The 16326-nt window shown below is 30.7% G+C and overlaps 3 protein-coding genes across 3 annotated transcripts; all 3 read right to left on the bottom strand.

The window, feature by feature from the left end:
- Positions 1-295: 295 nt before the first annotated feature.
- Positions 296-1569, bottom strand: LOC133797989 (small ribosomal subunit protein uS10y-like). The gene is made up of 3 exons (XM_062236144.1): positions 1373-1569; positions 789-902; positions 296-600 (listed from the first exon to the last, which is right to left on the bottom strand). Exons 1-3 carry the CDS (start codon positions 1479-1481, stop codon positions 458-460), a joined length of 366 nt encoding a protein of 121 aa, XP_062092128.1. The 5' UTR covers positions 1482-1569; the 3' UTR covers positions 296-457.
- Positions 1570-2595: 1026 nt separating this feature from the next.
- LOC133797988 (chloride conductance regulatory protein ICln) lies at positions 2596-5047 on the bottom strand. The gene is made up of 7 exons (XM_062236143.1): positions 4817-5047; positions 4486-4609; positions 3936-4050; positions 3772-3831; positions 3585-3647; positions 3344-3438; positions 2596-2890 (listed from the first exon to the last, which is right to left on the bottom strand). The coding sequence occupies exons 1-7, from the start codon at positions 4981-4983 to the stop codon at positions 2816-2818; spliced, it is 699 nt and encodes a 232-aa protein (XP_062092127.1). The 5' UTR covers positions 4984-5047; the 3' UTR covers positions 2596-2815.
- Positions 5048-10190: 5143 nt separating this feature from the next.
- LOC133797987 (small ribosomal subunit protein uS15) lies at positions 10191-12136 on the bottom strand. Its single transcript, XM_062236141.1, has 5 exons — positions 11985-12136; positions 11821-11893; positions 11604-11742; positions 11016-11202; positions 10191-10425 (listed from the first exon to the last, which is right to left on the bottom strand). The coding sequence occupies exons 1-5, from the start codon at positions 12005-12007 to the stop codon at positions 10392-10394; spliced, it is 456 nt and encodes a 151-aa protein (XP_062092125.1). The 5' UTR covers positions 12008-12136; the 3' UTR covers positions 10191-10391.
- Positions 12137-16326: the final 4190 nt, after the last annotated feature.

The raw sequence follows: 16326 nt of genomic DNA, 5'->3' as shown, positions 1-16326 counted from the left end.
ACCAGATTAGCATTTAATATAAATCTCTGAGTCACGGCCAATTTAAGCATTTTATGGAATGATCAAACAAATTATGACTGCTTCATAAACCAGGTTAGAAAGTTTTTATAGGTATTGTTGAAACTATAAAATTATTTTCATATTCTATATAGATTAGAAATAGTTTTTGAATCGACTTTTAAATTGTTACTAAAACAATGTCCTTATTCTTGAATAATCAGAATCCTAAATAAACACGTGACATAAGAGGGTGTGCAAATAAAACAGCATATTCAAGAACAAGGCAAACAAGAAATTGAAAAGAAACCTATTCTAATAAATAAAATGTTGTATTCAAGTAAAGCATCCAAAAATTTGAAATTAAGACAGCTGCCAACAAACAAAAATCCCTCATCACAAAACAGTCTAGAGCCAAAATTAAAAGATCTAGTATTAACTAGATAAAAGGGTAGAAGATCTATGAATCAGCAATGGTAACTTCGACTTCTACACCAGGTTCAATGGTAATAGAAGTGATCTGCTTGACCACATCAGGAGAGCTGAAGAGGTCGATAACACGCTTGTGGACACGAAGCTCGAATGTGTCCCATGTGTTGGTACCTGATGTAAACCAAGAAAAAGTGTACAAAATTTGCAAAAGGGGAAACTTGTTATTGCATATACAACTTCAGTGTTTATCAAGTTACTATACGAGAGTTTTCTATCCATTATAAGTCAGAAATTGGTACTCCTAAACTTGATTGAAAAGACAGCTTTAGCTTAAAAAGCACAAGGAAACAGTACTATACCTTCTCCACAAGGAGACTTCCTGGTAGTGATACGCAGAACCTTGGTGGGCATCCTGACTGGTCCCTTGGTTCTTAGTCTCTTGTCCTTGGCACCGCGAACCAAGTCGGCACAAACTGAAAAATAAAGTAGGCATTAAACCAAAAACCATATTCACAAAAACTAGAGGGATATCATATGAGCTGAAACGAGAAAACAGTAGTAAAAAAAATACTGATAACAATGAACTAAAACCATATTTTTTTCCATTAAAACGATACTAAGTTACTCAAAAAGTTAGTCTACCACACTACATTTCTTATGATTCTTCTATATCAAATTATAAGTGATTGATAACCCTCGAGTGGGTTCAATCCAAATCCAAAACAAACCCATCTCCAAACACGTCCTCAGCCAGAGAAACATAACAACACTCGACCAAAATAGCACAAACCTTTGAATTTATTTTTACATCATAATCAAATAACAATATAACAGCCCAATACTAAATAATAAAATTCTATCCAAAAACGACACATACAATCCAGTATGAGCAATATAGAAAGTACAACATAAACGAATGAAATTGGAAGAAAAAAAATTGTACCTTTCTCGAGGTTCTTAACGTTCTTGGAAGAAAGAGTGATCCTAATCTTGTGGATCTGCTCCTGTGACTCCTCCAGACCAGGCTTCGTCGGCTTCATCGCGTACGCCATTTTTGTCTAGAGAGAGAGGGTAGCTGCTGAAACTTCAGGGGGAGAAAATATATGTGCTCCTATGGATTAGGGTTTTCTGAAGTGGCGACTCAGTAGTATTTATGTAGTGGGCGGCTAGGAAGGTTCATATGGGTTGGGTTTGGATCAATGGCCCATTACTAGCCATCCTAGTGAGCCCACTAAACATTTCATTTTTGTGAAAATTAAATTATATACCCATTTTCAGGTTTTCCAATTGAAGAATAACTCCAATCTAAAATTTTCACAAAAGTACCCATTTTTATGTTCAACATTCTTACTATACTCTCAACTTGATTTATAATTCAACTTTTTCTTGCATTGTTTTTAAGTGAAATTTCTCTCTTCAGTTCATGAATCTTTAAATTTTGCGAGAATTGTGGTACATGTGAGAAGAGTAATTTGGTAAGTTTATACAAAACCAGAAACTTAATAAAATTAGTAATATGGGAAATTTTGGTTGATTCAATTATATTGTGGGTAATTTGGTTCTTCTGCTGTATAGCCGTGTTTTTTTAAAGTAAATATACATTTTTGTCATTTGCTTTTACAAAATTTTGGATTAATTTAACCTTCTAAATGGATTCATTAATAATAAACCTTGTATTTTTTTTATCATTATCAATATTAATATTTTCTTTATCAAAGTTGTACATCTACGAATCAAACAACCATTTTTTTATCACTTGCCATACCAACTTACCATTTTCCATTGTAAATATAAATGAAAATCAATAAATATTGAATATTCAAGTATTTTAATATGTTAATAAATTATTTTATAAAAATATTTTTAGTTCTGTAAATAAGTATTCCTAAAGTATATGTTTATTTTCAAAATGATATTATGGTAAACCTAGCGATCAAAATAGTGTTCGACTGTTCATTTTATATAAAAAAAAAATAGTGTTCGACTTAGAAATGATATAAATTTTAAAATCTGGTAGAGTCGTGCATTCGTAATTGTACTATTCACCAGAAGCAAAAGAATTAATCAACTTTCTCATCAGAAATCGAGTCTTTTGATCTCAAAATAACTTGCCGATTCAATGAAAAACCCTATAAGAAGTGACCAGAGAGTAAGGGTAAGCTTGGATAAGTCTTCAAAAAATCTCTCATAACATTTGAGATAGCACAAATACATAAGGAGGTTAGAATAACATGTATTTGGTAAGTCCTAGTGAGAACATATAAAGGAGCCAAGTAATTATAGATAATTGTTCAATATACAGAAAGACTCAACATTAAGCATCAAAATAGACAGAAGCTAGAAGCAACGGTGGAAAATCTGAGATTGAAAAGAGAAGAAATCCAGCTCATTGACGGCTACTGCTATCGACATCATGCTCCATTTCTTCTGCATCCTCAAATCGCTGGTCGTTAATCTGAAGCTGCAGTTTTACAGAAGGGTGATCAACACCAATCTTTCTTTGGCTTATAAAATACCATTTCTTTTTCAGAAAAAAAGAAATCACAGTATAGATATAATGAAAACACAGATGACAATGATTATCTCAAGCAAGCATCAAAATTCACAGAAAGAAATGCTCAAACCACAATTTAGACTGTGGCATATCCAGACATTCAAGTGTGGCATATGGAAAAACGGAAGCATATTCCAGTCAAGATTTTCAAACAATTGCCAAATATTTTGAGTGGTTGTAAATTAGATCGCCAAAAACTTTAAGAAAACCAATTATAGTAAACACTATGTACGTCAGTAATTAATGATCTAGCCCAGGCTTGTTACCAGCCTCAACTACAGAATTCGTAATTCTGAGACAAATTTAAAGCCTTTTACAAAAGTAACACATCAAAAGAAAACTAAAAAGCAGTAAGCATACCTCAAGCACTGAACGTGCTAGGTCATGGTCCCCGTTAGAGTGACCGATTGTGTTAGTGGGAGTTTGAGATGTAAACCAATCAGGATCTTCCCCTTCTGGAAATACCAAATTCACACAATAATAATATTATTAATAACACACACATGGGTCAAGGGAAAATTAAACACAAGCATATGGAATGGAACATTCGAGCGTAAAAGTGTATGCCAAAAGGCATAAAAGTTGGATGATTTAGTCATACCCGCAACATCATTTCCAATCTGGTCAGCACTGAATATCCAATTGTGGTCTTCTTCTTCTCCTCCTAAATAAGGGACATGCAAAAATTTAGTATCAAATTACGAAAGCAAAAACCATAAGATTCAGTATTTCTACAAAATATGCTACAAAAACCTTCTTGTGAATTGTGACAAATACAATGTTCTAACCTTCTATAGGTTCTGGATTAAGCTCTGCACACTCGCAGAATATCTCAAACAGCTGGTCCACTAAAACAGAAATCCCCTTGTTAGCAAAAGAAAATATACTCGAGACCAAAGATGACATAAGTAAATATTTATTCAAACACACACGTTGAGAGAGAGAAAGTTACATTGATTGGGGTCTGAAGGGATAAGTCTTATCTCTGTAATCTTGGATAAATCTAAGACACCATTACTTTCTGAATCAGAGTCCTCAGACTCGTCTTCATCAGTTCCTATTTCAATCTTTAGCAAAGGAAAAAAAAACAAAGTAAACATAAATTAAATTGAAAGAGAAGATCGACCTAATTCCTGTTGTATCAAAATATACAAATTAATCTAACTCGTATTACATATAAGTTGATGCTATCATACAACCAATTATTGAACAAACTGGCACTACCAAATTGAGCAGTACATAAATATATATACCTTTGAAACCTTGATAATAGACCAAAAAAAGAAAGCTATACGCAAAGATTATTATTCAAGTCACAGAAAATTCACTTGATTGCTTTGATATATCATATAAGTATGAACTAGAACAAATGACAAAAGAAAATATTGATTTTTTTTTTAAGTTTCTGCTACGGTAAAATAACATTCTGGCTTATTTTACTTTTGTCAGACAATTATAAAATCAGCATCATATATGAAATTGCATAACTAGATAGATGATACCTGAGCATATATACAAGGAGAAGGGTAGGCTTCTGGATCCCTGGATACAGCATGGAGTGATAAAGACAAGAAATCCACAGCATACCCTTTTTCCCTCTCAACATCGCTCAACCAAACAATTTTCCTGCAAAACCCCATCAACGAATTCAATGCATTTTCTTCCATTAGTGTCATAAAAAAAAAGGGTCTGAATCGTGTATTGCCAAGCAAAGCAAATCAAACCAAATCAAAGTGTACCCTACTATTTCAATGTTTCGAATTGAGCGAAAAAGTAACGAATATATATGTTCGGGTAGCCAGAAAGAAGAAATGGAAGGAGGATATACAGTACTTGGAAGAAATATAGAGAGTGCCAGGGGACTGGGAAGGGTGATTGGCGAGAACAATAGAAACGCCGGGCTGAAAGTGCATCAGCTCCTCGCCGTTGTCGGCATCCAGAAGTGGTTGTCCGGCACCCTCTCCAACTCTCTCACTGAACAATCTAATTCCTTTCGCCATTTTCTTTTTCTTTGCTACTCTCGTATGGGTTTAGGGTTTTGACTTTGGTAAAGCGCCAAATTTAATTAGTGATTTCTTTTAGGCATTGTACCCAAAATTTGATTAAAATTTGAGTTAGAGCTTATTTTTATTAAAATTTAATATATATTTCTTCAACTTACGCTCATATTTTTCTAATTTTTTTCTTTTTTATATTTTAAAAATACATATAAATAATATATATTTTAAATATTTAAATAAAAGATTAAAACAAAAAGTACAAAAAAAATTTGTTAAAGTAAGAGTTTTTTTCTAAAAAAATTATACAATATTTATAAAAAACAAATTATAGAAACAAGACAAAATAAAATTATTAAAATTAACAAAAAAAGAAATCATAAAATGTAAAAAAAATAATGAGAAAAAGTGTTTAAAATAATATTAAAAATTAATTTTTTTTTTATTAATATGGTACCTATATATATTCCTGGAATCCCTTTTGTTTCGGGAAATTATTATCTAGAGATTTTTTCAAAAATACATTTTTTTTTTTAAGGGAGGAGTGTTATATCTATTATCTGCTCCTTTTTAATGTGTATGCAGTTTTAGGTTCTTATGTTTTCCTTTAATTCCATAATAGATTCTTTATTTTAAAATAATATATTTTAGGACTCTAAATTTTGTAAAATTGTTTAATATAATTCCTTGAATACAATTTAAATATAACCTCATAAAAATTTATTCATATTTTCCAATAAATAAAGTATGAGGGCAAAAATATTTTGACCGAATTTAAAATTAAAAGAGTTTTTTTTAACCATTTAAAAAAATGTAGGGTCCAAAAATATATTTTTCAAAATAGAGAATTCATTGTAATTTTAACATAAAAAACAAAATCCCAAAATAGTATAAATCCATGTAAATTTAAATTTTAAGGTTAATTTCTTTTGGTCAATATCATAATATTAAAAATATACAATTTAAATTACAAATAATAATAAAGATATTTAAAAAAAAAAGCTTAAAAAAAAATTATGAGATCATGTTTTTAAAAGAAAATAAATTATTTACCCAGTCCATTACAAAGTTAAACAATAAAAAATAACCTTTGACAAAAATAACCTCACTTAAAAATGGCACTTCTATACTTAATTTTTTTTTTAAATGATTAGCAATACCTAAAATGTAAAATAAATCATATCTACAATTAAAACAAATTTTTTTTTTGTTTTATATACTTATTTAGTTATTCTATATTTTGTTAATTAATTATATATAAAATAAATATACTAATAAATTTAAGTAGTATTTTTATTTATTTAAAAAAAAACTTTGACTAAAAACAATTGAAATGGGTCATTAATTTTTAGAAAGATGTATTTGCGGTATAAATACCTAATGTTTTACACTTGTTACAGTTAAATACCTAATTTTTTATTTTTACGACAAAAATATCCAATGTTTAATATATGTTAAAGATAAATACCTAATCTTTTTTCTTTGCGGAAAAAATACCTAAAGTTGCTAAAACATTTCTTTGATGAATACCTCATTTGTTGAAGATGTTAAGTGTTAACTCATCAGATATGTATCACTTCGTAATTTTGGTATTTTTGTCCTCAAAATGTGTATTTTTTTAATTTGAATTAATTTAAAATGTCATTTTAATTCATTTTTCTAATTTTATTAAAAAAATATTATGAAATAGATCGATTGCAGAGTGACAAATGTCTGGTTATTCAACATGTTTAACAGCTCTAACAGAGGATGTACTTAAAGAATCAATGTTTTAGCAACTTTAGGTATTTTTGCCGCAAATAAAAAAATTAGCTATTTATCTTTAACATATATTAAGTATTGGGTATTTTGCTGTAAAAATAAAAAAACTGTAACAAACGTGAAACGTTGCGTATTTATGCCGCAAATATTCCTTTTAGAAATATAAAGTTAAAAGGCTTAAACTGAGGAAAACAAAATAAAATTCCTTAAAATAAATATGAGATATCATTACACACATTAATAAAAGTTTAAATTATAAGAATTCTTATTTAATGTTTCTTTATTTTTATATTATTTTTATTCATTTATAATATTTCAATTTTAAAATACATTTATATTTTTTTAATGTAAGCTTTTTATAATATTTGTTAGCTCTTATTAATTTTTTCTCTGTTTTATATTTTCTATTTAGTTTTAGTTTTTAATATCAAAATTTTAAAATATATTAAAAATATTGGGGAGTTGCTCGCAAAAATGCTTAATTTGTTTCAAAAATTGTAATTAAATATATAATTTTTTTTTCAACCTCCTTAAATACTTAGAGCACTCCCAATGGATGTTGTACTCTATCCTTTAAAATATATCTCCAAACACACACATTTTTCTATTTTACCTCCAAGTTTTACATTATATCATACATCAATTTCTCTATATATTTCTCTACATCATTTAAATATTATATCTTTAAACATATTTTATTAATTAAAGTAAAATAAAATAATTGAAAAAATAAAAAAATAATAATAAATATATACTAAACGGGAGAGATAAAGCTTATAAAGAAAAATAATAATATTAAAATATTATATAAATGATATGTAAATGTTATGTAAATGTAGATATAGATTAATTGGAGTTTGTGCATAGCTATTGTTATCCCCAAAAATTGGAGATCAATGACGTGGCAATAAAGATGACAAGTGGCAGAGCATGTGCTCGTACCTTGGTCCGAGGAGAGGCCCCAAGAGGTCTGGTCGGACCTTAGTCCGAGGGGTCCAAGTGATGTGCTCAAACCTTAGTTCGAGGAGAGCCCTAAGAGATGGGGTCGGACCTTGGTCCGAGGAGAAGCCAAGGAGAGTGTGTTCAGACCTTAGTCCGAGGAGAGCTAAGGAGAGTGCATCCTAGGAGATCCCAAGGGTGTGGTCCGAGGAGACCCCAAGGGTGTGGTCCGAGGAGAGCTAAGGAGAGTGCATCCTAGGAGACCCCAAGGGTGTGGTCCGAGGAGACCCCAAGGGTGTGGTCCGATGAGAGCCCAAGAATTTTGTCCTTATGCGTATGTCCAACCAGTGCATGGTTGTCCAAATAAAGAAATGGCATGCTAGAGGAGAGTGTCATGTTAGAGGAGAGACATGGCATGCTAGAGGAGAGTGTCATGTTAGAGGAGAGGAGTGCATGTCCTACCACCATGCACATGTCCGACCAGCAAATGTTTGTCCTACCAACAAGTGTATGTCCTACCAGCACTTGCATATGTCCAGCATGCATGTGTCCGACCAGCACTTGCATGAGTGGTCAGTAGGAGATATGGATCGACCAGATAGAGGAGGACTAAGTCATGATTCTCAGAAACGGCTCCAACAAGAACCAGTCTTGGCACACGCAGGAATCCCTCATTCTTCGCTCAAATTGAAGATTATGTTGTATTTTGAATATTTCTAGTAATTTAAATATGATACGAATGATAAAATATCCCGGTTCTAGGGGATATCAGTTTCTGATCCCAAGCCTATAAATAGAGGGTTGGTGGGATCAGAAAGGGACTTTTGGCAATTTGAGAATTGGTCTGAGTTCTAGAGAGAGAAAGTGCGTTTTTCTTGAGAGAGAACCCTTTTTGTATTCCTGAAAATTTACACTGAAGAAACTCAGTTGACACTAGTTCATCTGATCTTGAGTGTAGATAAAGTAATAAAATATCTAAGTGGATTAGGCTATTACCGACTATCGGGGCTGAACCATTATAAAAATCTTGTGTGTTATTTACTTTTCTTGATTAAATTGTCTGTGTCGTTTTATTTCTCTTGAAGGTTTATCGTTTTTTGACGTTCTCACGTCGTTGGCTAAAAACACAGTCAACAACTATTATAAATATATGTATAAAGGAGCTGATGGAATATGTTTTTGTGAGTTTTAGCTAAATATTATAGAGAAAGTGTATTACAAAATACAGCACCAAAACATTTTTTTAATATAATTTACCTCAAACTTTTACATTATACCAAACACCAGTTTCTCTATTTTTTTCTCTCCATCATTTAAATATTATATTTTTAAAAATATATTTTATTTATTTTAAGAAATAAAATAATTAAGTATAATAGGATCACACTCATATATATATACAAAAGTTTATAAAAAAATAATAAAATATTTATAGCTTGATGAATAGTATTTCATTATATATATAGATAAATACTATTTATTTAGGTAAAAAAAATATAAGTTTACATCACCTATTAGAAAACTATTAACTATTTTTTCTCTATATTATATAGAATTAGATATATCCATTGGAGTATTCTTTCATCGCCAACATATGTGTTCTTGGTCATACCTAGCACCGAGTTAGGAACCTACGACTAGACCAAATCATTGTGGAAAGTCACGTTCAATTTTAACACAAACACTCAAGTACTATTTAAGGAGTTTCACAGCTATTTATCATTTTATTTATTTATTTTTCTCCACTATCTTTCGGTAAATCTTATCTTGCATAATATATTTAAAAAGCTTAAGTTATAACTATTTTTTTTTTAATTTCTAGCAAATGAACTTTTAGATGAAAGTAGCAAACTTAATAAAAAATTTGGTACTTAATAAAAAGTATCATTAAAGAATTGATAGTGATGATGCACCACTTTCTTCAATGAATATAAGTAATCACCAACATAAAAATATTCATATCGTTAGTTAATTTGAATATTTGCAACAAAAACACTTAAGTTATACTCAAATTATTTTTTTGACAACAAATGTATATTTTGGCATAATTTGATTCAACCCTCAATTTTCACCATTAAGTTCATCGATATAACGAAAGCAAAAATACTCAATTAAATAATATTTGAAGTGAAAGTACCTAAATTATAAACAAATTTTACAACATATAAATAAACCTAAGGACGAAACATACACCTAACAACAAAATTACAATCAGTTGCACTAAACTGCACTAAACAGAAATTACTTTCACCCCCAAACAAAACTAAAACTAACACTAACTTGAGTACTCTACATTTTCATCCCTATTAATTACACAACCTGAAAAAAAAAATGGGGGTCGAACTCGGACTCTCATATGAAACTTCAACTTTAAACTACCCTACTATGTTGTCAAATATCTTAGAGTGAATGTTGGTACCATGAAATAAATCTTGAGTTCTATTAATTTCTAGAACTAACAATTTTGAGAAGATGACAGGGGCAAGTTGAACATTTGCTTTAACAAAAAGTTGAAACAGCTAATAAAGAGTAGTATATTCCAAAAACAAAATAAACATCTCAAGTCAATTAGTCATTTCCTGCCTCCCATTTAGAAGATAAATAACAGCATACAGAGCTCCAAATTCAGAAACAAAAATTAAATTCATCTTCTTCCTTCGTTCTAATCCATCATTGATTCCAAAACTACTGCGGTGACTATAGCTGCTAACCTAAGCAACAAGTGTGCTTGCAGTTGTTGACTCGCTGCAAATCAAAAGGACAAGTCAGTCAGCATCAGAATTTACAAGGGCAGCTTCAATGATATAGCCAACTAGAAATGAACGCTTCTACAAAAGGCAACTACAAAGAAGTGATACACAAACTAAACCAATAACGAGATTAAATTACATTACAAAGGCTCTCCTCACCTAAAATTTGAAAACCAGGCACCACTCTGCCACATTGTTATCGTGCCAATCTCTTGAACAAACTCAGAGAGCACAAGTATATAAACAATCACACATTATGCTCTTCTCCCCCACTTTTCCACTTTCCAAATTATATCTTTCTAACAGTTTCAAAATTCAAGACCCAATACGGTAGAAGGATAGAAAACTACAGAAGGCTAATAATAGCAAGATCAAGCAGTTCTAAAGTAGCACTATTTTGACAACTAAAGATTGGAAAGATCTTCAAATTTCAGAGAATCGCTTACTCGTGGTTAGCTCAGTGTTAACTAAGTACAAGACAAGTAAAAGACATAGATCAATCCTTTAATATAATAATAGATACAAACAATAGCATTTCAACAAGGAAAAACATGTTCAAATTGGTAGAGTTACAAAAGTACTTACTATTTCCACACTGGGGGAAGCTTCTTGGTCTTCTTGTAGTAACGTGCAAGCCTGTGAATCCTGCTCTCAACCAAAATCAATCGGAACTTGGAATCCTTGTCCTTCCTGTTCCTCTCGAGATGCTTCCTAATAGAGACTGCCTTCTTAATAAGATGGTACAAATCCTCTGGAATTTCAGGAGCAAGACCTAACAAACAAAACCAATTTTATAAAAACAAAGAAAACCAATGAACCGAAGCATACAGATAAGATTTTTCCCAACCAAAGACTGCAAGACCCTACACATTCATTAACAATATTAAGATACTCATAAAAGAAAACAACTACCTCAATACAATCACAATTACCCAAATTAAACAAATGCCAAATTTATTATTTCCTTCCCTTATCCAAATAGTTAACAAACAGTTAAGCATGAGACCTAAAGTTATTCTACCTAAATACATTTGAAGAAAAACAATGAAATGGGTCGACAGTGACTGAAAATAAAGCTCATTAAAACTAAGGTTCGACATGATGCTTAAGTTATATGCTTCAAAGTTTTTAGCTCATAAAAGAAAAGAAAAAAAAAAAACTAAGAATGCATACCGTGGGCCTTAAGAACACGCAAGATCTTGCTTCCAGTAACACTCTTAACCTGAGCAATGCCGTGAGAGTCACGGAGAATCACACCGATCTGGGATGGTGTAAGACCCTTCTTTGCAAACTTGCAAATGTTCTCCTCAACCTAAACCATTGTACTCAATCAATTAATGCGCACAATTATAAATAATTAAGCGAGTAAATAACAAACTAATCAACATACATCTTGAGAAGAGATCTTGAGCCAACTTGGCGAAGTTCTCTTGTATGGAAGAGCTGAGGCAGAGATACCCTTACTGAAATCGAAATCACAAATAAAATTACATACTAATTGAACTAGATAGACAGGAATATAAACATGTACATTGGTTGGTTTAGATAGAATACCCGCGACTGTGCATACGACCCATGGTGTCGCTCTAGCGATGAAACACAAACAGCCTCCTTCAACTCTGCTTCTCAAGCTTCTAGTTCTTCAGGGAGCAGCCACAAACCCTAGCAAAGAAGCTCTCAGTATTTATATCCCTTCGTTTCATTTTCTAAATAACCATCAATATGGCCTTACTGATTGTATGGGCCGACGATCGTGGGCTTCATGGGGCAGGGCTATTTGTGGCTTGTATAAATGTTAGGGAACTTTTCTTTCCCAAGTATACATTTTTACATGTTATTTTTACTACTACTATTTTTTTTTTTAATTTTACTAATCATGCTGTTTTAAAAGTTTTTTATTTTAAAAAATATAGTGTCAAAAAACAACTTAAAATTAACTAGATATCGACCCTACAATATTGTAAATCAACTTGACTTAAACATATTGCATCAATCCAAAATCAACGAGGTATCAACTATAAATAAACCTAACATCAACATATTGCATCAACCCAAAATAAACTAAAAAACAATATTGAAAAACGTATTACTGCATTTTATAATGTATAAAAAATAAACTAAAAATATACATCAGAACAATTGAACATAACCCCCAAATCAACTAAAAAATAACTGATAAATCAACTAGATATTTATCCACTATAATATGATTCGAAAAAGCAACTACAAATCACTTAGACATCAACCCTACAACAATACATTGTTGAAAAAATAACTTAACATTAACTAAATATCAATACATTCCATCAACCCAGCATAAACTAAAAAATAACATTTTATTTTGAGTACATATTTAGATAAAATATGATTGACTTATGCGGGTTGATAACATTTATTGTAATACAACTTAGAAGACTTTTTTTTTGGGAATTTTTAAAAAATATGAGAATTAAACTTTCCTTAATTTGTATAGGAAAATTTAGTTAACAAAAACTCAGTTTATGAGAAAACTAATCACATATTGAAACTCAAAATTAAACAAAAAAACATCAGCAAAATGAGGAGTACTATGGTTATTAACATAACAAAAACTCCTATGCAACAACCATTGATGTCGTTGTTTGAAAAAGTTTATACAGGATCTTTATTTATTTTCATGTATATCTAATATTAAACAAATTAATACAAGATAGCCTAAAACATGTTTCTAAAATTGAATTCAAAGAGAAACAAAAATAGAATACTTACAGTATACGCAGCGGAATTAAGAGTCCTTCCTTCAGTTTCTCTAACTCTTGTATCCTTTCTGTCGCAGAGTATTATCAAGAAACTGAACCGATCTTCTATTTTCTTCATGATCTTCCAATGTATCCTTAGAGCCACCTAGACTAGTGTGGGCAATTCTCAACACATGAGATAGATATAGAGAGAAAAAGAGAAAATACAAAGAGGCTTAGAAAAGGACTTGTGTTTAGAGAGAATATAAAACTATCAGAAAATCTAACTTATCAAAAACCATTGTTTTGACTTCTCTATAAGCACTCCTTTTATAGACTCAATTAGTCCATTTAATTTAATTAAAAAATCAATAAAATAGCAGCCATTTTGAAGCCCTAGGTCGAAATTATCATGGGCTATAGGCCCGTGAAATTTCCCATTTGATTATAAGCCCATTGGACTTAAAATCAAGACCTGTGTTATTTTCTATTGATTTAATTAATTAAATAATTATTTAAATCATTTATCAAATTAATTATTTATAATTTGAACCTTGATTTAAATTTATTTATTAATTTAGATACCAATTTATCTTAATTAATAAATCTGCCATAATTTCTCTTTTCTTCTCAAAATTACACAACTCTGTGAAACTATCCAAAATTGACCTGATCAACTTTGATAATTCTAATTGATGATTAAATCAATTAATTGAGACTATCCAGATGATTTTATCCAAGGTACAATGGGGACCATGGGCCTATGAAATCAAGCTCCAATAAGTTATCATAAATCTAACAAATAAATTTACTAACTTATTAATTCCTCGTGACTCCACTATAGACTTGGAATTGCACTCTTGAATTCATAAAACGCTCTATAACAAATATAGATACGCTATTAATTATCCATTGTTACAACCATAATTGTCACTCAATCCTCTATAGACGATCTACAATGAGATAGGACTAAAATACCGTTTTACCCCTCATTGTATTTTATCCTTAAAACACTTTGTTCCTTGTAAATGATATTTCAGTAAACTAATTTAATTACTGAAATGAGATCTCTATCATTTAACACCTTGAACCAAACTAAAAGGAAACCATCGTTTCACTTCTTCATTAGAAGCTATAGATGTTCATATCTATGATTAACACTCCCACTCAATTATACTACCGAGTTCCCAAGATGTAAGTATGGGCTAGTCCGTAGGGTAAGCTGGTAACGAACAAGTCAAAGAACTCAAATAATACAATTAGTTAGAATACTAACCACTCAGAATTGAGATTGAATTGACCTATGGTCAACTATATGATATGACTATAATAGATAATAACGGTATGTTTACTTATCTTATCAACTGTCAATATCGGTCCTGTCCGATGTAACAAATACATCCGATCTTATCTACTTTGCTAATGTTCTGGAAAGAACATAACACTGTAATGTGTAAGTAGATCATATCGTAGATTGGCAAGTCAGTGTAAATCCGGTGCACTGACTAATCTTAGGACTAACTTATTTTGAACATATAATCATATTTATATTCCACTGTGATTACGTCACTATAAATAAGATTAGCTATATGCTCGGGATTTAATAGAAGTTTATATTAAACAAATAATCATGAAAATAAAACATGTGAGCAAAGTGATTAACCAAGTCAAAATATGATTTCTATTCTTTTATTGATAATAAAATGAGATTACAAAGAATTTGGGTTTTAATTAGGGCATAAAACCCCAACAGTCGTATCAGCTTGCCCCTGGACAGCCTCTTAACCCTGCTATGAGACCTCTGTACGCGTCGATGCCCAATGGATATGCAGCCATGCTGGTGGGTTATTCATTTCTACGTATTTTTTGTTAATTGGCTTTGATAAATGTTTGAATATTCAAAATCCGGTTAAAACATTATTTAAAACTTAGGAAATATATACAAAACAACCCAGTTGCTTTAAAAAGTGAAATATATATAATATATACAAGTGGAAATTACAATAAAATAAACAAGAAAATGGGCACTTTAATCTAACAATTGCCAAAAAAAAATATAGGGATAACAAAAACATCAACCATTAAAACATTCCTGAAAAAAACTTATTAAAAATAGACAAAACAAAACATATATAAAATAGATGGAGAACACAAAAAATATCAATTGATATATAAAATAATCTTAAATAACAAATGTCTTACAAAAGTAGCATTTTAAAATATATATGTATGCAACTAACTATTGGTCATCATTTCCAAAAGTCAAATATCATTTACAAAAGCTAAACTGGTCTAGAACATAAACAAAATAAAAAAAAAGTCAAATATCACTTCCAAAAGCTTCCTAAATAACCTATGCAACAATCTTCCTCATCTTCTGCCTCTTCTCCAAATGCTTATCATTGAACTCATCTTTAGTCAAATATTCATCTTCTTGTTTCTTCTTCCCATAAAAATACAAACTAACAAGCAATATCTTGGCGAAGCAACAGAGCATCAAGTTCTTTTGGCATCCAAAATGAGTTATTCTAAACATAGCTTTCTGCTTCTTGGTGAAAACTTTGTTTAAATCAACTATAACCTCATGTTTATTCCATTGTTGAACCTTACTTCCAAACTGAAACTCTAGTTTGATCATATAATGCACAGCCTGCAACAAAAAAAAGAACACAACTACCACAAAAAAAGAAAATTAAAATAACTAATAACTACAAGGGAAACCAGTTACTTTAAAAGTTAACCAGCTACAATACAAACTATGCAAAACAAAAACAAATCAAATATATAACAAAAACACTTAAAAATCACAAATAAAACTGATTACATAACAAAATTAGAAACAAACAAACACAAAAAAGAAACCAGTTACCTTGGAAATTAAAAAACACATGAAAAAACATACACAGCTAGGGTAACTAGTTGCCTATAGATTTAACAATCATTATAAACAAACACACACAAAATAAGCTACATTGCAACCTATGCAAGGCAAACATAGCTAGGGTAACTAGTTACCCGTAGATTTAACAATCATTATAAACAAACACACACAAAATAAGCTACATTGCTACCTATGCAAGGCAAACACAGCTAGGGTAACCAGTTACTTGTCGATTAAACAACACATGAAAAAGCATGCACAGCTAGCGTAACTAACTGTGGGTCTAACAATCATTATA

The sequence above is a fragment of the Humulus lupulus genome, chromosome 8 (genome assembly GCF_963169125.1).
Source record: "Humulus lupulus chromosome 8, drHumLupu1.1, whole genome shotgun sequence".
In the NCBI taxonomy this organism is placed as follows: Eukaryota; Viridiplantae; Streptophyta; class Magnoliopsida; order Rosales; family Cannabaceae; genus Humulus; species Humulus lupulus.
Note: the sequence above shows the minus strand (reverse complement) of the source record. Positions and strands in the feature narration are given on the sequence as shown.

What these genes read in the sequence shown, in the direction of transcription:
- LOC133797989 (XM_062236144.1), bottom strand. Translation starts at nt 1,481, where the DNA reads ATGGCGTACGCGATGAAGCCGACGAAGCCTGGTCTGGAGGAGTCACAG. An exon ending in CGTTAAGAACCTCGAGAAAG is followed by an intron (nt 903 to 1,372) that starts GTACAATTTTTT and finishes TTTATTTTTCAG; the next exon opens with TTTGTGCCGACTTGGTTCGC. An exon ending in GAAGTCTCCTTGTGGAGAAG is followed by an intron (nt 601 to 788) that starts GTATAGTACTGT and finishes GGTTTACATCAG; the next exon opens with GTACCAACACATGGGACACA.
- LOC133797988 (XM_062236143.1), bottom strand. Translation starts at nt 4,983, where the DNA reads ATGGCGAAAGGAATTAGATTGTTCAGTGAGAGAGTTGGAGAGGGTGCC. An exon ending in ACTCTCTATATTTCTTCCAA is followed by an intron (nt 4,610 to 4,816) that starts GTACTGTATATC and finishes GGGGTTTTGCAG; the next exon opens with GAAAATTGTTTGGTTGAGCG. An exon ending in TAATCCAGAACCTATAGAAG is followed by an intron (nt 3,648 to 3,771) that starts GTTAGAACATTG and finishes TCCCTTATTTAG; the next exon opens with GAGGAGAAGAAGAAGACCAC.
- LOC133797987 (XM_062236141.1), bottom strand. Translation starts at nt 12,007, where the DNA reads ATGGGTCGTATGCACAGTCGCGG. An exon ending in GGTCGTATGCACAGTCGCGG is followed by an intron (nt 11,894 to 11,984) that starts GTATTCTATCTA and finishes TTTCGATTTCAG; the next exon opens with TAAGGGTATCTCTGCCTCAG. An exon ending in CTTCCCCCAGTGTGGAAATA is followed by an intron (nt 10,426 to 11,015) that starts GTAAGTACTTTT and finishes TTTGATTTGCAG; the next exon opens with CGAGTCAACAACTGCAAGCA.